At 40.5% G+C, this 22,049-nt stretch overlaps 1 protein-coding gene across 1 annotated transcript in view; it reads left to right on the forward strand.

Moving 5' to 3' along the window:
- Nucleotides 1–552: 552 nt before the first annotated feature.
- The window catches only part of LOC122203209 (ankyrin repeat domain-containing protein 62-like), a 120,176-nt gene continuing 98,679 nt past the window's right edge, over nt 553–22,049 (forward strand). The window contains 5 exon segments of the mRNA XM_042909797.1: nt 553–978; nt 5,732–5,846; nt 5,994–6,167; nt 12,174–12,280; nt 16,215–16,285. Of these exon segments, the coding sequence (XP_042765731.1) occupies nt 728–978; nt 5,732–5,846; nt 5,994–6,167; nt 12,174–12,280; nt 16,215–16,285 (718 nt within the window). The 5' untranslated portion in view covers nt 553–727.

Below are 22,049 nucleotides of genomic sequence, written 5' to 3' on the forward strand. Positions count from 1 at the left end.
ACCCATCTCCAGCCTGGTCTCAGCAGTGGAGGCAGTGGCGGCGGCGGCGGCGGCGGCGGCGGCGGCATCGTTGGCTCCGTGGCCCCGGAGCCCCAGGCTGGGAGATGCTGGCTTCCGCCGCAGCCTCTCGCCCCATCCCGGGATCCGGTGGCGGCTGCAGCGGGCTCCAGGCTTCGCGGGCATCGCCGGGCCCGGTCCCTATCCCCGCCTCACGCCCCCACCTCCACCCCTTCCCGCGGTCCGGGCACGGCCGCCTGGCTGCACCCCGGGCTGCGGCGCGGGGGAGGGGCCCCCCGGAGGCGCGCGTGGGGCGAGAAGTGTGCCGAGGTGACACCGGAGCGTAGCGAGCAAGGTGCTGGCTCCCGCTGGGTTCCGCGGCCTGGGCCCCCGCCCCACCCCCTACTCCCCACCGGAGCCCCCTCCCCTCCGTTCGCTGCGCCGCGCTGGGCGTGGGGGGGTGGGCGTCGGGGCTGTGGGTACTGTTGACAGTTAGGCCTCTGTGCGCACGCGCAGTGACTGCCTCTTCTGAAGTGCGCAAGCGCGCTTGTGTTTGGCGGTATTGCTTGCGGCGGGTTTCTGAGAAGTGGCAGCTAACCAAACGCGGCTCCTCACTGCTGGGGTGTTGTGGCCAGGCGGGTTTGGCCTATCTCCGGCGCTAGTGTTGGGCTCGGGAGGTAGTGGAAAGGGAGGGCGGGGTGAAGTCTCTGGGGAGCCCGCAGGCTTCGCAATGAAGAGGGTTTCGGGGTTCGGGAGGGAGAAAGGCCCGTCGCCCTTGGGCTCCGCTTCTGGCTTGCCGAGGCAGGGCGGGGGCGTTGGGCAGAAGAATAATAGAATTGACAACTCGCTGCTGGGTTACCACGTCCGAGACGGAGATCTCAGAAAGATCCACAAGGCTGCCTGCGTGGGCAACGTAGCGCAAGTGCAGCAGATTCTGTTCTTGGGGGAAAATGGCGTGGATGATAGAGACAAGATGAACAGGTAATAGGGGCTTGGAGGCTGGCAGGGAGGAGGCGGGACGGACCTGGGAGAAGAGCACACCTGGCCTAGCTCTACCTGTGCGTCCGAGCCCTCCCTCGGGGATCTGGGTTCTCTTCCCTCCTGAGGTCCTGCTGCCCCTCGGTCGTGGGAACCCTACGTGGTCTAGCACCCAGGCCGACAGCGTGAGCGGCAAAAACAAAATCTTCAGCTGCCCTGGCACGTACACGTTAATTCCTGAATAGACCACTTGACTCTCAAGTTTGACGTGATTTACCCAAATTTCAATAGTAATACACACGAAATTAAGTGTCGGCAACATGTTGTTTTTAATGGACTCATTTTCATACCATAATGTCATACATAGAAAAGTGCGTGATGGGAGAAATAATTCCTGTAATCAACTCCTGGGCTAGAAATTCTTGGGACAGAATCCAGTATCCAGTTTATGTCTGTGTACACTTAGGTATGTGTGCTGTTTACTGAGGGGCCTTGGAAGGACCTTTTGAAGTGGAAGATGGCTCTGAATAGGAGGACTCCTTTTTCTCAAAATGTGTACCCTTCCTGTATTTGTCAGTTTTAGGTAAAGCAAATGAAAGCATCCTGGTTTTAAGAATTTTGAGCTACACAGGCTCTTCTTGTGATGTCATTAAGGAAATTTTTGGACTCACTGTCTTGTACATCTGGAACTGATAGAACACTGTATGTTAACGAACTGGAATTAACCTAAGAACTTATGTTTTTATATAGGAGGTAGATTTGCCCTTCCAGATATCCAAATGTACCTGAAATTTCCACAAATTATTCATTTACAAACAGCTGAAAAGACAGATAAAGGAGTGGTGCAGAGTAGAACATGACCAACGCTCAAATATACATAAGACTTTAGAATTTGATACTGGTGACCTTTCATATTAGTAGGAAAAGGTGAATTATTCGTAAGTAGTGGAAAAACAGCCGATTTGGAGAAAACTTGTTAGAATTTTATCTCCCTAAAATAGGTTCCAGATGGGATATAAATTTAAAAATTGTAATATGCAAAATAAGAAAAGTAACAGAAAAAACACCCACAAATGCCTCTTTACCCATCCTAAAAATGACTTGAAAAGCAAGACTTTCGGGGGGTGCCTGGGTGGCTCAGTCAGTTAAGCCTCTGACTCTTGATTTCGGCTCAGGTCATAATCTCAGGGGTTCGTGGGTTCAAGCCCTTCACCGAGCTCCCTGCTGTCAATGTGGAGCATGCTTGGGATTCTGTTTGGCCTCTCTCTCTCTCTTTCCTTCTCTCTCTCTCTCTCTCCCTCCCGCTCTCTCTCTCTCTCTATTTCTCTCTCTCAAAAAAAAAAAAAAAAAAAAATCGGGGCCCCTGGGTGGCTCAGTCGGTTGAGCGGTCTGACTTTGGCCCAGGTCATGATCCCGTGCTTTGTGGGTTCGAGCCCCGCTTCAGGCTCTGTGCTGACAGCTCAGATTCTGTGTCTCCCTCTCCCTCTGCCCCTCCCTTGCTTGCACGCTGTGTCTCTGTCTCCCAAAAATAAATAAATATTAAAAAAAATTTAAATCAAGAATTCTGGAGATTGGTTTAGCAACATAAAAACCTAAAAGCCTCTATCAGAAAATAATATTATTAAAATAAAAGACAATGCACTTGCAAATATTTACAACATATTTGTATCAGACAACAGGGTATATCTTCGTTTTACAGGGAAGTCTTTGAAATCAAAACGAACAAAAAATCTGTAATTTGAAATCGTGCAAAGTACTTCTTTGCATATCTACAAGGGGCCAGTGGACATAGGGAAATATAGTGTCCCTGGGAAAAAAGAAATTTAAGTTAAAAAGGGACTGAAATACCGTTTTCCATCTACAACCTTTGTGAAAATAGAGTGATGGTGCTTATACTGCCGCTTAAAGTTTAAGTTGTTTTCGGCTTTCCAATAGACAATTTGGTGTAAGTACCACATTTAAAAAATATGTATTCCTTTTACCCATCAATTTTATTTCTACTAAAATATCTTTAAGAAATCACTAGGGATAAATGACATACACTTTGCTTTTCTCAGCACTATTTAAAGTAGCAATGTATTAAGAAGAACTCGTATAATGGCTTTTATAAGTAAATGGCATTACATCCATAAGATGGATATGTGATCATTGAAGGTGGCATAGATAATAGATATACACAGAGACGCAGAGCTGTGCTTTAGTTGATCATCAAGTGAGAACAAAAATCAGTGTGATCATAGGTACACACAAGCAGACTATGGTTTTATGTTAAGCCCAAAAATGCACAAAATGTGATGACATTTGTGATTTCTGAACCTTTGTATTTACATGCATTTGTCTTTTCCTTCAAAGAAAATCTGTGCTTTCTACAGGAAAAGGTGTATAAAGGTCCTATTAAAAGTTTATTATCAACAGAAAGGGTTTATTATCGTTGAAGTAATCCTGGAGAAGAGCAAGAATATGAATCTTATATACATAAAAATAATTTCTCACTTTGTGTTACAAAATATTTTTGGATGTAAAATAAGAAAAATGAGTTAATTAAAATGTCTTTTGAGGATTGGCATATCTGGACAACTTTTGGCCTCTTCAGAAGTAAAGGGAGTATTTTTATTTGCACTTGCAGATTTTATTATGCATATATTAAGCATATACATATGTTTTCTGTTATAGGTAGCTTTATTACATGTAATAGGTAAATGATTTATATTAATCATGAAAATAAAATATATTAGTTGTGTGCTTATGAAAAAAAATAAGCCCTAGCAAATATAAGTGATTATTTACTGTTTCAGAAGTATGCTTTCCTTTATATACCTTTTCTTTAAAACTATTGAACTCTCCAACTGTATTTATCCACTCTTTCCATCCATTTATTTATCAACTAGAACCTGCACATATATTATATAGCGGACATGCTCTACCCGAGATCCTTTTGTTCTCAAAGACTTCATTTTGCACAGTATGAGCAGGATGAGAAATTTTATTGATTTATTTTCTAAAGATTTTATTTTTTTAAGTTTCTTTATTTATTTATTTTTTGAGAGGGGTGGGGTGGGGGTGGGGGGTGGGGGGAATGGAGGGACAGAGAGAGAATGCCAAGCAGACCCCGTGCTGAAAGCAGGAACTTTTCCAATACACTTTTCAAAGAGTCCCAGCACGGGGCTTGAGCCAGTGAACATGAGCTCGTGACTTGAGCCCAAATCAAGAGCTGCACGCTTAACAGACTGAGCCACCCAGCAGGTGCCCCAGCTTTTATCTTGTTTACTTTATGTTTTAAGTGTTGTTTATTGTTGAGGGTGAAAGCATGAGCAGGGGGAGGGGGACAGGGAGAGGAGGGACAGAGCATCGAAAGCAGGCTCTGCACCAGATTTTATTTTTAAGTAGTGTCTATACCCATCGTGGGGCGAATTTACAACCCTGAGATCAAGGTCCTATGCTCTACTGACTGAACCGGCAAGGCACCCCTAAGATGAGAAATTTTACATTGAAGTATTAGGACTTAATCTCAATGGAAGTTTTCCTCCTTCCTTTCAAAGTTTCTGAAGCTAGGAAATTGTAAAAGATAACCTTTACCTGCCCTTTTGAAATTTATGAGAGGAGTAAGTACTAATATTGATCATTGGAAATACTTGATTTTCGTACAATCTGTAGACCTCAATATTTAATAAAATGAGCTCTTCCTGGTCATTGGAATCCTGAGTTTCCTTTGGCTTAAACTTTCTTGAGAGGCAAAGTAAGAAGTCCTTAAAAATGTTTTCCTTTTGTTAATTTAGTCCTCTTTTCCTATAATGCTTTTCAGAACTAAAATTTATTTAAATGCCAATCATATGACTAGAACTGCAATAGACCTATTGTATATACCATCATTTCACATAACGGAAGGCACCAAGATTCTATGGTGTCCCACTATTCTATGTACCAATAATTTTTTTTTAAAGTCCTGCCAGTTACAGTTGTAAGACATTGTGAGTTATAAATTGCATTCCAATGTCAGAGATATTAAAATGTGACAAAATGAGCATCTTAGAATCATTGGAATGCAGTATTCTTGCTAATCCTTAAAACATGTCTGCAAAGTAGGTGTAATTGTATCAAGGTACCTAATTGAAGTGTTGTCTATGTAAAGCAGTAGTAATGGTAAAAATTATATTATCCAACAACTATTGAGATGTTATTTGTGCTAGGAAGTGTTCTAAATACTTGCATAGATCCTCACTTAAGCATCACAACGAGGTCTTGTGAGATAACTACTATGTATTTTATTTTATTTTATTTTATTTCATTTCATTTTATTTCATTTTATTTTATTTTGTTATTTTTTTTATTTTTATTTTTTTAGTAATCTCTACACCTACCGTGGGGCTTCAAACTCACGACCCTGAGATCAAGAGTTACATGCTCTTCAGACTGAGCTAGCCAGGTGACCCGAGACAACGACTATTTTTATCCCCTTTTGTTGAGGACATTGAGGATAAGTCTAAGCAATAACTAGTGAGTGGCAGAGTTAAACTAGGACTGAAACCCTAGTGGAGCTGAATCCCGAGGTCATGCTCTTTCTCTTCAAACAGGCTGCTCTTTTATTAGTGTGAGGAGTCATCACTACTAAATATTGTACTTTCTCCAGAGGAAAACTGAATCTTTGTTTTGGAGGCATAGGAATAACATGCTACTTAATGTTTACAATTTCCTGAATTAACTGCATGTTTTGAGAGAGTGCACTATCATTTCCTAAAAAGTCCTCTCACTTTTTTAGGACTGCTCTCCATTTGGCCTGTGCCAATGGCCATCCAGAAGTGGTGACCCTCCTAGTAGAGAGGAAATGCCATCTTAACCTCTGTGATCATGAAAACAGGACAGCTCTCATGAAGGTGTGTAGTAGCAGCTATGTCTGCCTGAGATGGATTTGATGTCATTACTTAGAATGAAATGAACTTATTGCCTTCAAACAAAACGAATCGGTGAAACCTGTGGCATGCTTACTTTAAATTCTCTGTTTCTTGGCATATCACTGACAGGCCGTACAGTGCCAGGAAGAGAAATGTGTAAACATACTATTGGAAAATGGTGCCGATCCAAATATTAGGGATGTGAGTGGCAACACTGCTCTCCACTATGCGGCCTTTGGTGATAATATATCCATAATAGAGACGCTGCTGCTATACAATGCGAATACTGAAGCAAGAAATGAGGTAAAGAACTAATTTATACATTATTTGAAATTTTATATATATATATATATATATATATATATATATATATATATATATATATATATATATATACATGAATATTTTACCCTCAAAATGTTTTATTTCACACACACACACACACACACACACACACACATACACACTCACTCACTGAATTCTATCCATCAGGCCCTGTCATCATAGAAATAACTCCAATGCCAAGTCAGGGAGGGCTAGAAAAAGGTAGTGCCCACAGAAAGGGCAAAGTTGTATCTCCCAGCCACCGTTCCACCCCAGAAAGAAAATGTTTCCATTAGTGCCTATAAGTGGATGGTAGTCTCAGAGCCCATAAAGGACTAAAGGTCTAGTGAGGGGAGTGAGGTGATGATGGAGGCTGGGTGCTATGCAGGGGCTTAGGCAAGGGGTGCTGCTGGGGATAGGTGGGAGGAGGAATGGAGACCCAGACCCAGCAGGGAGAGCTTGGATGTGTGCAAGCGGGAGGAGAAAGCAACAGGTTGTAGGTGCTGGGCACTGCAGGCCCCGGTGCTCTGAAGATGAGGGCATTGGAGTCAGGTCATGTCTTGACATCCAGCAAGGCATCTACTTGTGTTGGTAGCCACTCGGCCAGCCATGTACCATGTTGGGGTGTCCCACTTCAGAGAGTAGCTCCCGCTCAACCTTGTGTAGCTCCTCAGCAGGGTTGTAGCTGTACATGGGGAGTAGATGATGGCCATACTTGCTGGCCCACCTGCCTTTTCTTTGACATGCATTACCTCTCACTGCTGAAGCCCCTGAAGGAACACCCTTGGTTGACACGGGTAGGGTCAATTTTACGTATTTGGAAGTTCAAGTATTCCCTGAATGAAACTATTTGGAAACAACTTATTTATCTAAGATTTCTTCTTTCTTTCTTTCTTTCGTTCTTTCTTTCGTTCTTTCTTTCGTTCTTTCGTTCTTTCTTTCGTTCTTTCTTTTGTTCTTTCTTCCTTCTTATTATTTTTTATTTGTTTTTGAGATAAAGAGAGACAGAGACAGAACAAGAGTGGGAGAGGGGCAGAGAGAGAGAGGGAGACACAGAATCGGAAGCAGGCTCCAGGCTCCCAGCTGTCAGCACAGAGCCCAATGCAGGTCATGAACTCATGAGCCGTGAGATCAAGACCTGAGTCGAAGTTGGATGCTCTACCAACTGAGCCACCTAGGCACCCCTAAGATTTCATTTTAAATAAGGATACTTCTAAAGAAACATTAGAGAATACTGCTTTGTTTTATGTATTTATGGCAAATATTTATGAAAACAATATATTTGCTAAAGGTAAAACTTATTTTGTTTTCAAATATTTTTTCCCATCCAATTTTTTTTATTAGTGAAAAACAACACAGGAAAGCAAAATTTGCCCTAGGCTTTGTCTTAAAACTCAAAGAAAACAAATGCATTTTACAATAAAAAATATTGCTGCTGTTGACAAGTTCACATTTGATAAAAAAGTGATTTATAAAAATGGGATTTATCTTTTATTGGCCAAGGCTTAAGAGGAAAAAGGGGAAAGGAGGGAGCAGTAAGAACTAAGTGGGCCAATTTGGAAATTTGGCAAGTGAGAGAAAATAACAAGAAGAGGCTGTTTGTTTTATTATTTTTTTTCCCTTCAGTTTATATGTTTAGTCAAGGAGTCTTCAATTTTCGAGGGGAATAATTGTTACTTAGGGAAAGAGTGAGTTGTAAACCTGCCTAGAGACCAAGTGTAAGAGGACTCAGAGGCAATCAGATTGGCAGTGAACAGGTGGTTGATGAAGTGGGCAAGGAGAGGAAAGAACAAATAATTAACTGTCATATAATCCTATTCTGGCAGAAACAGCCACTTAGATAAGAGTCTAAACTCTGTTCTGAAATCTAGAATATCTTGGTGGGAAGTAAGAAGTTTAAAAGTAATGAAATCAAGCTGCATTTTGTCTTTACATTTAGTCCCTGTTCTCCCTCTGCTCAGGGAAATTAAAGGCAGTTTTGATAAGTCATTCTTTTGGCTAAATCTTCAAATGATAGAGGGAGTTGGCCACATAGATGAGACTGATGTGATTGGCTGCTGCACCAGCTCTCACCTGGAATCGTGGTGGTGAATCCCAGTGCCCTGGGGAAGTTGCAATTTTTTTTTACAAGCCTAAACTCTCCCCTGAAGAGTTTGAGTAAATCTCGTAACATGTATACATAGACATGGATATTTAGAAATATTTTTTTTGAGACTGTGCTACAACTCTTGGTTAAGAACTACTGGAGTGTGTGGGTGGCTCAGTCGGTTAAGCGTCTGACTTCAGGCTCAGGTCATCATCTCACGGTTCACAAGTTCTCGCCCCGTGTTGGGCTCTGTGCTGACAGCTTAGACAGAGCCTGGAGCCTGCTTCATATTCTGTAGTCTCCCTCTCTTTTTGCCCCTCCCCTGCTGGTGCTCTTTCTCTCTCTTTCACAAATAAGTGGACATTTGAAAAAGAAAAAAAAAAGCTAACTACTGAAGGGAGGGGTACCCGGGTTGTTCGGTTGATGAAACGTCCGACTTCCACTCAGGTTGTGCTCTCATGGTTTGTGAGTTTGAGCCCCACATTGGGCTCTGCACTGATGGTGCAGAGACACATGAGTCTCTCTCCCTGCCCCTCCCCCACTCGCTCACACTTGCTCTCTCTCTCTCTCTCTCTCTTATATTCATAGCCATTTGGTTATTACAAGCAGTGTTTTCATGACTGCAATAGGAGAAAATCTTGAATCTTTTTTACTAGTTGAAGTTATGTGACAGACTGTCTTATGATGTCTGTTACAAGTTCATATAGCCCTGGCATAATCCAAATGGTAGTTTTAAACATGGAAATGTAGTTAGTGACAATAGAGTTGGGAATTGTTTTAATAATTTAGTTTCAGCATAGTTGTGAACTAATTTGTCTATTTAACAGTCTGGGAGAATTAAACACAGATAGATTGCAGTTTTAATAAGCGTTGGAAAAAATCTTAAAGTGGGTGTTACGAGTCTTTTTGTTGTGATTCTTTTAGACAGAGAGAGTGTGAGTGGGGGAGAGGGGCAGAGGGAGAGAGGGAGAACCTCAGGCAGGCTCCAAGCTCAGTGCCAAGCCTGATGCAGGACTCAGGCCCACAACCCTGGGATCATGACCTGACCTGAAGTCAAGCGTCAGATGCTCAATTGACTAAGCCACCCAGGCTCCCCTCTTATGAGTCTGAATAGCAATTTTTATTACATGTTGGGGCCTAAGTGTTTGGTAAAACGTGATACTGATACTTCAGGAAAGATTTACATACAAATATTTACTTTATGCATAACCAAAATACCCGTGGGCTATTGACTAAATTTGGCCCCTGGATGTGTTTAGTTTCCTCCATAAATTGAGTCAACGTTACAAATTATGGCACTCATGCAGAAATCTGGATTTCAGACTTTTCTTATAGAATTATACCTGGTACTTTGAGCCCATACTACTGTTTGGTATGCATTCCAGTGGCTGCCTTTTTATATGAGGCGTGTGTGTCTCCAGTTTGCTACTGTCCCCACTTAGGTTCTTCACTTACTCGAGTCACCTACTTTGCCTCCATAAGCATTGCGTTTGCAATTACTGTTTTATGATCTATCTATCTATATACATATACATATACATATACACACACATATACATATATATACGTATATACATATATACATATATATGTACATATATACCTATACATGTATATGTATGTATATGTATATACATATGTATATATGTATATACATATACATATGTATATACATATATACATATGTATATACATATACATACATATACATGTATATGTATATATCTAAGCTACCAGGCGCCTGAGCTACCCAGGCGCCTCTGTTTTATGGTCTATTTTGATAAAGATTTCAAGGTTTTCAAGGCAATCCATATTGATTTCTAATATATATTTTGTATTTTATGTTAATGTCTTCGGAATAGGATTGAATTTTCCAAGTTAGACTTTCTAAGTTGTTTTTGTATTGTATTTATTTTTTTAATGTTTATTGATTTTTGAAGGAGAGAGAGCACGTGCATGAGTGGGGGAGGGGCAGAGAGAAAGGGAGACACAGAATCCCAAGCAGGCTCCAGGCTGAGCTGTCAGCATAGAGCCCAATGCAGGTCTTGAACTCACAAACCATGACATCATGACCTGAGCCAAAGTCGGCCTTTTAACTGACTGAGCCACCCAGGTGCCCCATAAGTCAGTTTGAAAACAAGACACTTTTTCCTTCTGTGTACTGTAAATCATCATATTCCTGGGCGCCTGGGTGGCTCAGTCGGTTGAGCGTCCGACTTCGGCTCAGGTCATGATCTCGTGGTCTGTGAGTTCGAGCCCCGTGTGGGGCTCTGTGCTGACAGCTCAGAGCCTGTAGCCTGCTTTGGATTCTGTGTCTCCCTCTCTCTCTGCCCCTTGCCCGCTCATGCTCTGTCTCTCTCTCTCTCTGTCAAAAATAAATAAACATTAACAGAAACAAAATTTGAATAATCGTATTCCTATTGGAATATTTGCAAACCGTATTACATTAATCATGGTTACAGTTGAATAGGTTATGCCTATTGCAGGCAATATTCTCTTTCTCCTCATCATTGTTCCCTAAAAATGCAAATAATGTAGTCACTTTCATTATGCTAAAAATGATCTGTAGAAACCAGTGTTTGAATTTTTATTGATAAGCCATTATATTTTTATTTCCGATTTATATTTTGCCTAAAATATAAAGTAAGTAGCTATTCCAGTGGAAACTGGAATACCGCTAGGATACAAACAGTTTTTTTTTAGAAGTAGATATGCATTAGGGTCCCAGGATTATTATAATTGAGAATAAAATTTCATATTGAGCTTCCTAACAGTTAAGATAAAACTTTAGCATTTTATAATAGGAGAAAGCCCAGGGGCTATTTAATGTTAAGGAATCAAAGTTCATTTGAAGCTTATCTCTTGGAGTTCTGAGCCCATCTCCTTAGTGACCCATTTGGAGCAGGAATGCCTTACGTTGACATCTCGGATGTCAGTGGATCCTGATACCACTGACAGAAGACAAGCAAGTTTGTATAACTTGGGGAAAAGCTTCACCTTTATCGGAAAGCTCTCCAAACTATATCCCTGAAACTCTGATTCCTCAAATGTGAATGTTTGCCACAAAAAGGATTGTCAAATGGGGATTGAGCAGATTTAAATGGATTTCTGTAATGCCAGACATATAATGCAGTTTTATAATATTTCTCAAACATAGGTGATCATGAAATCTTTCCATTGGGACATAGTACTTACCTTCTGGCAAAGTATGTATTCTTTGGAAGATAATTTAAGAAACACAACTCCAAAGATCATCATTTAGGTTATTAGTTCAGTAAAAGTACTTAAAGCATTTACTGCTGTGTTTTGGAGTTTGGAGATATAGAGATAAGAAATAGCCCCTGCTCTCAAGAAGCTCTTGGTTTAGACAGGGAACAATAACTACAGTGTACCATCATAAGTACTGTGATAGAAGCAACGATCTTGGAACCAGTCAGTGTTTGAAGTGAGTTTGGGAGAATGACTGCATATAATCTGTTGAAGAAGGTGGAGGAGGGCTATTTTATTAAAAACAATTTTTAATGTGTATTTCTTTTTGAGAGAGAGAGAGAGAGAGAGAGAGGGCGGGGGGGGGGGAGACACAGAATCTGGAACATGCTACAGGCTGTGCGTGGTCAGCATAGAGCACAATGCAGGGATCAAACTCACAAACCCTGAGATCATGACCTGAGCTGCAGTTGGTCACCTAACCAACTGAGCCACCCAGGTGCCCCAGTGGAGGAGGGCTGTTTTAAAGAGGAGCAGCAGCAGGTGAAAGCACAGGGGTGGGAAGGAAGAGGCCATTTTTTATTTACTTTTTGTATTATATGTTTAAGTTTAGAGGATCTTTTGTATGTTTTAAAATTCCGTATGGAAAGGTGTAATTTTGTAAATTCTAAATTGTTTTTGCTCTTTTACAGGATAACTTCACACCACTTCTAGTTGCTGTAAATGAAAACAAACAGCAAATAGTGGAAGTTTTAGTAGAAAAGGCAGCAAATATACATGCAGAGGATAAATCAAAAAGGTGCAGTAGTTTTCTTTTAAACCTTAGTATGGTTCTAGAGTGGTAATAATTATTCAAGTCAGGAAGATTAACTTCAGAAGAAGAAGATTAATTTATAATTATATAGTGAAAACTGTCAACACATCACCAGTTAGGCAGAAAGCAATTATTCTGACTGGGCCACATGAAGAACAGGGTATAGCAGAATTCATATTCCTTGATGATGTTGACTCGTGTCATTTGCAGTGTTTATTTTTAAGCAGGTTCCATGCTCGGCCTGGAGTCCAACGCTGGGCCTGAACTCATGACTCTGAGATCAAGACCCGAGCTGAGGTCAGGAGTCTGATGCTCAACCAACTGAGTCCCCCAGTTGCTCCTGCAGTGGGTTTTTCTGTTTGTGTGTTTGTTTTTTCTGCCACATGATTTTGTGTTAACTAAAGGGATTTCATATTAGTTTTATAAAGGGTGGACTCTCAGCTCTTAATTTACTTTATGACACAATATTGGCCTTCTTAACCCTTTTATGGTATTGTTTTAAACTTCTACTTCATAGAGGCACCTGGGTGGCTCAGTTAGGTAAGCATCCAACTTTGGCTCAGGTGATCATCTCATGGTTCGTGGGTTGAACCCCACATCAGGCTCTGTGCTGACAGTGCAGAGCCTGCTTCAGATTCTCAATCTCTCTCTCTGTCTCTCTGTCTCTCTATCTCTCTCTCTGTCTCTGCCCCTTGCCCACATTCTCGCGTGCACTCTCTCTCTTTCTCAAAATAAATCGTAAATAAACTTAAAACAAAAAGAACTTCTACTTCATATAGATTTTTCCTTCAAAGATGTATATTGGGGTGCCTGGGTGGCTCAGTTGGTTAAGTCTATGACTTTGGCTGTGGTCATGGTGTCATGGTTCGTGGGTTTGAGCCCCACATCGGGCTCTGAGCTGACGGCTCGGAGCCTGGAGCTGCTTTGGATTCTGTGTATCCCTCTCTCTCTCTCTCCCTCTCCCTTGCTTGAGCTCTGTCTCTCAAAAGCAAATAAATGTCTGAAAAAAGATGCGTATTAAATATAAATAGGAGTTGTTTTGTCTTTTGGATGACGCTTTTCTTTAAATTGCTTTTTTTTTTCTTTTTTGAGGAATACTGATGTCGTTAGGTGATCTCTAAGTGATGATTAATTGCTATTACCAGGTCTCATCAGGTTTTACCCTTTTTCATGTCCAGTATATGTATTTTTGATTTTATTTTTAATTGGTAGGAGTAGAAAGATGAAAGATAACTTTAACTGAATAGACTTTTCCTTTAATGAGGATAAGTTATAGGTGGGTGATAAAGAAGGAAGAGATGTGCTTTAGATTCACACAAGACTAGGTTGATTCAGAGCTTTCCTACTGGCTAGGTGTTGTGACCTTGGGAGAGTTACGTATCATCACTAGATATGTTTCCTGATATGAAAAGGATGATGATAATATATCCTTCAAGGGCGGTTGTGCGTAAATAATATTTTATATACATAGCATTTAACTTAGTGCCTACCATACGCTTATCAGCATTGTTAACTATAATTATGCCTATTTTGTTAGCATTCGCATTAAAATATTATCATTTTAAGCCTGCAGATAGTTTCTATACTTACGTGACCTCTAGATGGCTTTGAAGTGCACTGTATCAGATTAAGGAAGACATGGGGAATTCGTTTTTAAAATCTTTACCTATTCGGATAAGTGACCTCAGCATAGTTTCTTGTTTATCAAAGGACTTTAAATTAGCAGCTCTATAATACATCACCCAAGTGGGACAAGAAGCTTCCTTTTTGTCCCTTCATTTTAGCCTTGGAGATCATTTACAAAGATGAACACTGAAACATGTAAATGGTCGATTCTGAACAGATAGGCAAGATATTAACCTGATAAAGTGTATCAAATTAGCTGTTTAAACAACTCTAGATTCCTAAGAGTGGAGTTATCTCTGTTATTTTAGAACAGCCTTCATGCTTGCTGTAAATTATGACTCAACAAATGTAGTCAGGCTTCTTCTTCAGCAAGGTATTGACCCTTTTCCTCAAGATGTATATGGATGGGCTGCAGATGAATATGCTTATATTAAGGGTTTTAATCTGTAAGTGTTTGTATTAAAATGCTAGTTATTACTAAACTGAGGTTTAAAATAATTTAACTGTTATCTTCGTATGTAACAGATGGGATTTCGTAGTTTGGTCAGGCAGTTTTGGAATGGCAGTCGGCTAGTCCACAACATGAGCCAGAAATCAAGCAAAGCACTAGACTAGTTGGAAGTAGGAATGTGTGCAGGATTCTTTATCTCAGGACTTTTGAGACCTTTATCCTCCAGGATTATGCATTTCATTTCAAGTATAACCCCTCTGCATGGGGCACAAATAATGTTACATCTCTGTGTTTTCTAACTAGTAACCTGGGTCTTGAAATGTTCAGTTTTGTAGAAGACCCTATACTTTCCTTTGAGGGCTATCTCCTGTACTCTGTCCCTTGAATTTTCCAAGAACCTAAGGAGCACCCTAAGACCAAAGAGACAGTCCTCTTTCACAAGTCATTTGGAGGGGACAAAAGGGCATCTGATCATTCTACAGTTTTGTTTGATTCTGTTTCTGCGGCATTGCCGTTGAAACTGGTGCTGCAGTCTGGTCGTGATTGACCTTTGCTCCCAGGATTCCCTGGCTGATCCAGATTTTTCAGTCTTCATGGTGATCCACACTTAGATTTCAAAGTTACAAAGTTTCTTTTGTTCACTGCACATGCACATATGCTCAGCAGCTATCCCAAAGCACCAGCACCCTGTTGGGGCAGCTGGGCCTCCTGGCTTTTGCCATACGCCCCTGTCCCTCCACGCTCAAAGACCTTATGTGGAACCCATACCTTAGCCTAGACTTTCCTTATGAGTTACCCTTTGAGGATCTTGTTTGTCTTTTTTTGGCCAGAAGATGTTAGTTGGGACCATTCTAAGCTGTCAGAGAGGTTCAAATGATGCTGCAGGAAGAGATCGGACTTCCCTTTCTCCTTTGTTAGTAGATCTGTACACCTGCCTTTTTTTTTTAAGTAGGCTCCATGCCCAACGTGGAGTCCACCATGGGGCTCGAACTCACGAGCCTGAGATCAAGACCCAAGCTGAGATCAAGAGTTGGATGCCCAACGGACTGAGCCACCCAGGTGCCCCTGGACCACCGCTTTAAATCCTGTGGAGCATCTTTTCTGAGGTCATGGAAGGTCTCATCTTGCCCTTCCCAGAGTAAAGAGCATCACCTAAGAGGCCATGGCCTGACAGGCCATGTTTTGGGTATAATATCTCATTAAATCCTCTTATCAACCTTGTAAACTAAGGCAGTAATTTCCCTTGTTTTATAGAGGGAGATTTTGAGCCAAAGAGAAGTGGCTTCTCCAAGAACAAATAGCTATAGGTTATAGAGCTAGGACTTCTGAGTTCCAAACACTTTCCATTCTGGCAAGCGAATTCTAATTATTCTCATTACTATTTGATGTGTATTTACTTTTGATAGAGGGAGATGGAGTACGAGCTGGGGTGGGGGGTGGTTGCAGAGAGAGAGGGAGACACAGAATCCAAAGCTGGCTCCAGGCTCTGCGCTATCAGCACAGAGCCCGACGTGGGGCTCAAAGGCATAAACCGTGAGATCGTGACCTGAGCTAAAGCTGGGCGCTTACCTACCCAGGTGCCCCGGGCAAGCTAGTTCTAATTTACTAAGCTAGAATGCCCTCAATTCATGACTGGCTCATCTTCCTGTTTTTTTCTTCTTTAAGTACAGACTTAATGAAAAGCTTCCAGAATGTACAAATTTGAAGTATATGGGGTAATTCAAGTTTTGGTATTTGCTCTGATATTATTTGAAATACTCTAAGAATTTGATGTATTTGGTAAATGTTTTTCATGTCAGCATTAAAATAGTAATATTATTTATCACCCTTTTTTATACATAGCAGTTACGAAATAATTTGCCACCATAAAGAAGAAATCATGCTTAAAAATTCTTTGCAAAACAGCAATCCAGGTAAGACTTTACATAGTGAATTGCTCTTGGTGGTCCTAACATAGGTAAAGTCAGAGTAAGGGTGTTTTGATAATGAAAGAACAATGAAGAAAAGAACACCAATGTGTAAATTGCATGTGTATTTATTTTCTTTCTTAATTTCTTTCTTTAGAGTCTAATGTTCAGAATGATTTAAGAAGTTAACTGTAGGTAATTGAAAATATGAGGCAGTATTATCTGAGAAGAAATTCATTATTTTAGTCATGACCCCTAAAATACCATGTGACATCTTTGTGTAATAAATACGAAAATGCTTTGTTAACTGTGTATTTAATTTTGAGAGAGAGAGAGAGAGAGAGAGAGAGAGAGAGAGCGAGCAGGAGTGGGGCAGAGGGAGGTAGACAGAGGATCCAAAGCAGGCTCCACCACTGACAGCAGAGAGACCAATGTGCGGCTCGAACTCGTGAGCTGCGAGATCACGACCTGAGCCAAGGTCAGATGCTTCACCAACTGAGCCATCCAGGTGCCCAGAGGAAAAAAGATTTTTAAGTTAGTATGTTTTATGTTTCCTCCATAAACATATTATAACAAATTGCACTTGCTATAAAAATGGATCTTTTATAAAATGTTTACAAATGGATTATATTTAGTAAATATTGTTACCTAGTGATTTGTCTCATTAAAAAATGAACCAGCCCTAAAACTGGGAATTCTACAGTACTTTCCTGGTACCATAAACAAATGGCAAATCATAAGAACTGCAAAACTTAGCTAGTGCGCAGCAATGCCAACGAGATTGTTTTTTACAGATAGCTGCCAGTAGTACCGAAGAAAAGCAATGCCCTGTTGAGAGGCATAGGTTATTTCACATACTGTATCAACAAGGTCTCACCATTATCAACTTCGCTCCTCATAAATCAAAACAGAAAGAGAGGGGTGCTTGGGTGGCTGCGCCGGTTAGGTGTCCAAATCTTGATTTCAGCTCAGGTCATCATCATCTCACAGTTGGTGAGTTGGAGTCCTGTGTCAGACTTCTCTGTCGGGCTCTTTGCTGACAGCTCAGAGCCTGTGTGGCATTTTCCCTTTTCCTTCTCTCTCTGCCCCTCCCCTGTACATGCATGTTCTGTCTCTCTCAAAATAAATAAACATTTAAAAACAACAACAACAACAACAAATCCAGAATGAGATATGTTGACTTCATTAGAACAATGTTTTCTTCTGTTTCTTGGAGAATTGTCATGACACTGTAATTTTGTTAGAATCAGATACTCCGTTGCCATTAGTCAAAATTTTATCTTCATAAGTATTCAAGTAGGGCAACTTGGGCTCCAGGAATTATAATAAAAGCACAAAGATGTTTCACAATCACACACACACACACACACACACACACAAATGCTACTGTTGCTCCCTAGTTGTGGCACCTAGTGCACTGTACAATCTGAAAAGTGGGAAGAAAGCTTTAACTTGGTAGACTGTTACCAAAGACCTTCTGTAAGTCAGTTTTGGAAGTTACAGGAAAGGCAAAGATCGAGCAGACAGCGTTTGGACCACGAAGGTGCTCATAACAGAATAGAGCTGTCCCTGCGGTTTTTGAAACAGAAAAGTTTCTGTGGTTTTTAAAAATAATTTTCAAAGGAATCATTTTTATTCACGTCCATTTGTTAACTTCACAAGTCACTCTTAAGTGCCTTTTAGCTACTAAGTGTTATCCCGTTGTAGAATACAAACATTCAAAAACCAGTCTCTGCACCCGAGGAGTTTGTTGTTATCCCTGTCATTTGTATTATTTACTCTCTTTAGTGCTTACTAGGTGCCAGAGTCTCGTGGAGCTTATAATTACCATTGTTACTTTGTATTGGCATTTGTTCCAGTTACCGTAAGTTCATGGTGAGGAATCAGAGTTTTCAAAGACTGGGTAGAATCTACGGTAAGCATGCAGGGTGAGTAGTTCAGTTTGCCAGGTAGAGAGGCAGAATGACAATATTTGGCAGGACCAACATTTGTATGTTTGACAATGTTTGTAAAGTGTCACGATTACGTGTTTGGCGGAGTACACAGCAGTGCAGAGGCGAAGGTGTACGAGTGAACTTAGCAGGATTTATGAGCAGTTGGGTTTTGCTGGTAGAAAACGTGTGCTATGGGAATGGTTGGGAATGAGGTGAATACCTAGGTAAGACAAGCTTATGGAAGTTTGTTAGTGCTATAGAAAGGAGTAGATCTTACCCGATGGGCCTTGGGAAGTTTCTTCGGTAGAATGCTTTTAGCGGCAAATAATAGGTGACTTCTAACAGTGACGAAAACAGTAGGAACCAGAAATGTTTTGATGGTTCGGTGATGTCATCAGGATCCCCGTCGTCTCTTGTTCAGTTTTGGAGTTGGTGGTGTTTTTATTTCTCCTTTCCGGGGTGGCTAATTAGCAACTGCTCCAGGTATCATATTCTCATATGGCAACATCCAGTGGGTGGGAAGGACTGGTTTTCTTTAGGTGTTTCTTTTCACTAGGAAGAGGCTTGCAGTAGACTTCCTCTAGCATTTTAAAGACTAGGTTACATCACATACTCACTCCTAAACTGGTCCCTGGTAAATCAGGTACTGTGATTAGCTTAGAATAATCCTTTCTCTTTTTGAAGCCAGGGTGAGGCCACCTTCTTTGTGTATGGAGACAGTAATGTCCAAATAAAGTTGTGATTCTCTAGCAAGAATGAAGAATATGGAATGGCTCTTAGGGAGGGAGGCAGCAGTATTTGATGCAGGGATTTTGGAGAATTTGAAGCAGAAGACTAAGAAGATTAGATTTGAGTTAGGACACTCTGGTTATGGCATAAAATACAGATCACCAAACCTTTTTCCTAAAGAGCCAGTGAATATTTTAGGTGATGTGGTCTCTCAGCTCTGCCCTTGTAGTGTGAAAGCAGCCGTAGCAATATGTAAGTGAAGACATGGGACTAGGCCCCAATAAAACATTATTTACAGAACCAGATGGCAGGTTGGATTTGGCCTGTGGCTGTAGTTTGCTGAACCCTCATATGGAGGATAGGTTATAGGAAACCACATAAAGAGACTGGGAGGCAAAGGAAGCTCTTGTTTTCTTAGCCTGGTATTAGTCCATTGTGAAACTTTCAGCTGTGTAGATTGAAAACGTCAGGGGGTTCAGTTTATTCCATTAATTTTTTTTTTCTGGGCCTTGTGTCTTTCTCATTTGTTTTGCTGAAAAGTTTTTATTCGTTTAAGAAATAACAATAATATTTGGTGGTTTTTTTTTCCCTGTGAAAATCATCAGTTAAGAACTCATGTTTGACTAGGGCAGTAGCAGGGGAAACATAAAGCAGAGACAGAAACAGTACAGTTAATATGAGTTTGTGATTCCTGAATATAAAAAGTTAGGGGGTGAGAGAGAACTCTCAGAAGATTCAGAGGTTTCCAGGTTGTGCGCCAGCATTTAAATTGGACATGAAGAATGAGTAGGACTTTATCAGATGAATAGAGGAGAACAGCAGGAATGAGGAAGACCAGTAGTTTTCTGTATATGTTGACTTTGAGGGAATATCCATGTAGGATATTCTCAGTCATTGGATAATTGAATAATAGGAGTTTCCAGCTGGAGATAGACCTTCAAGATTGGAGGTGCAGATTTGAAATAATCTGCTGAGAATTATTAGGCAGAGTCATAGCTTGGATAAAGATTGAACTTGACCATGATGGAGAACATGGAGAATGCGAAGGCCAGTGAACAAACCCTGGGAATACCAATTTAGAGAGAATGGATGGAAGAATGGCAGTTAGTAAAGAAGACTGAGGAGTGCTAGGGAAAAAGTAGGCGAGGAATTAGAGGAAGTGATGTTGAGAAAACTTTTAAAAATTTCAAGCAGGAGTATTTTATCAAATTACTACCAAGAAAGTTGGATTTAACTTTTAAAAGTTCTCTGGTGGTAACCTTTTCAAAAGAACAATTTGTGAGTTGTAAGGCCTTTTATTTACGTGGTTGGTGCTTTCGGTGTCCAAATGTGGAAAAATAACATATCCACCAAGGTCCTATCTAACTTTTTGTAAATGCAACACCTACCCAGGTAGGGTCAAGGGAAAATGGTCTAGCCTGGTGAGTATACTTGCCCAGTGTTTTTCCATAATCGTCAAAACCTAGGAGTCAAGTGTGAGGAAAAGTGTTGTCGTTCTTACATGCTTCTTGTGGGAGTACTTGAGGTTTTCCTCAAGTCTTTGAATAACTCTTCTGGATGCATACTGAGACAAAAATCTGGCAGCAACAGCTGGAAGCCACTGTCAGGCCCTGTCTCTGGAATGGAATCCCGAGACAGCTGTATTTTTAATAGTTTGAAGTTTTGATCAGAAATAGTTTCCAGAGCAGCAGGTTGGAGAAACTGACCTCGTGTCAATATGTTATTGCAGAAAACTAATATCATAACAAGGAGAAAATGTCAGGTGATGCGCTGAACCTACTAGTTCTCAGTAGTTTGGGAATTCTAGTGATGTCAGTAAAAAAGTCAATACGGGATTATTTTTGCTTGTGTCTTTTTTGTTATGTTGGAATACCTGACTGTATTTTGTTAGTGCTGTCTCTCTTTATTTTCTTTTGATTGGCCTTCTTCTGATATCTCTCCTTTTAGTCTGCCTTTCTGAATTTCATCCCTAAAGAAAGCTCTAAGGAAAATTGTCTTGGAATCTGCTACTATTAGAATACATTTCCACCATATGCATGTTGAACGTATATGTATGTTTCCTTCTAAGGCATTGGTCTACCTAATCTCAAGTTCGTGTCATCTTTATGAGTTTCTTAGGCAAAACGACTTTCTACCTGTACACACAGTGATAGTGATAGTGTCAGTGATGATGCTCTGTCAGGATTGAAAGCATTTTCTGGATCGTCAGGTAGAAATTTTTGTAGGGTACAGTTTTAAAGTGAACTGCTTTAATATTTTTTTCAGAAATTGGTAAGCTGTGACTTAACAAGAATACATGCCCAATTGGAATACCAAGTTTTGAACCAATTATATATAAGATAACTCACTTTGCCTTCCCCCAAAAGGGTCCTATTGATCTTTAATTCTCAAATCTGCTGTTTTCAGGGTGGAGTGGATAATTCCCCTGACAATTTGGACACAGTAATTATGACTTTTTGATTATTTTGGCAATAACTGCCTTTAATAGGTGAACTATATTTTTAATTTTCTAAGACATTAAGGAAAAGAAACAAAAAAAAATATAATCGGTAGTATGTTTTTATACTGGGTCTGATAGTTCTGTTTTTTCTAGAACGATCCCTGTTACTTCTTTGATTCCTATCTGCCAGAAAAATGAACTAAGTCCTAGTGAGTTGGAGAAAATGAACAGATTTTTCATATTTGAGAGGAACTTGTATATGGTAGAACGTAGTGGCAACCACCAGGATTCTCTCTCTTTTGTTTTTCTGAGTAAAATAGGATTGTTGCTTGTTTCACACTTTCTGACATCATGATTTCATCTATTCCTTTGAAACCTTTCTTCAAATGGATATATAGGAATGTAGGAATTTTCTAGGCAAATACCAAGAAAAAGAGATTCCAGGACAGGTATTCTGTGACATAACCTTCTGACTGTAACCACGTGTAAGACATCAACCCAAATAATAAAAATGTCATATAACACAGTTGTGTTAGAGGCACCCCAACGACACCCAGATTTGATTATTCACTAGAAGAGCTCACAGGACTCAGCATATAGTTGTACTCATGCCTGTGGTTTGGTATGGGGACAGGCTAGAAAGGCCAATCAGCACAGAGAAAAGGTG

Source organism: Panthera leo, chromosome D3 (genome assembly GCF_018350215.1).
Source record: "Panthera leo isolate Ple1 chromosome D3, P.leo_Ple1_pat1.1, whole genome shotgun sequence".
NCBI lineage: Eukaryota > Metazoa > Chordata > Mammalia > Carnivora > Felidae > Panthera > Panthera leo.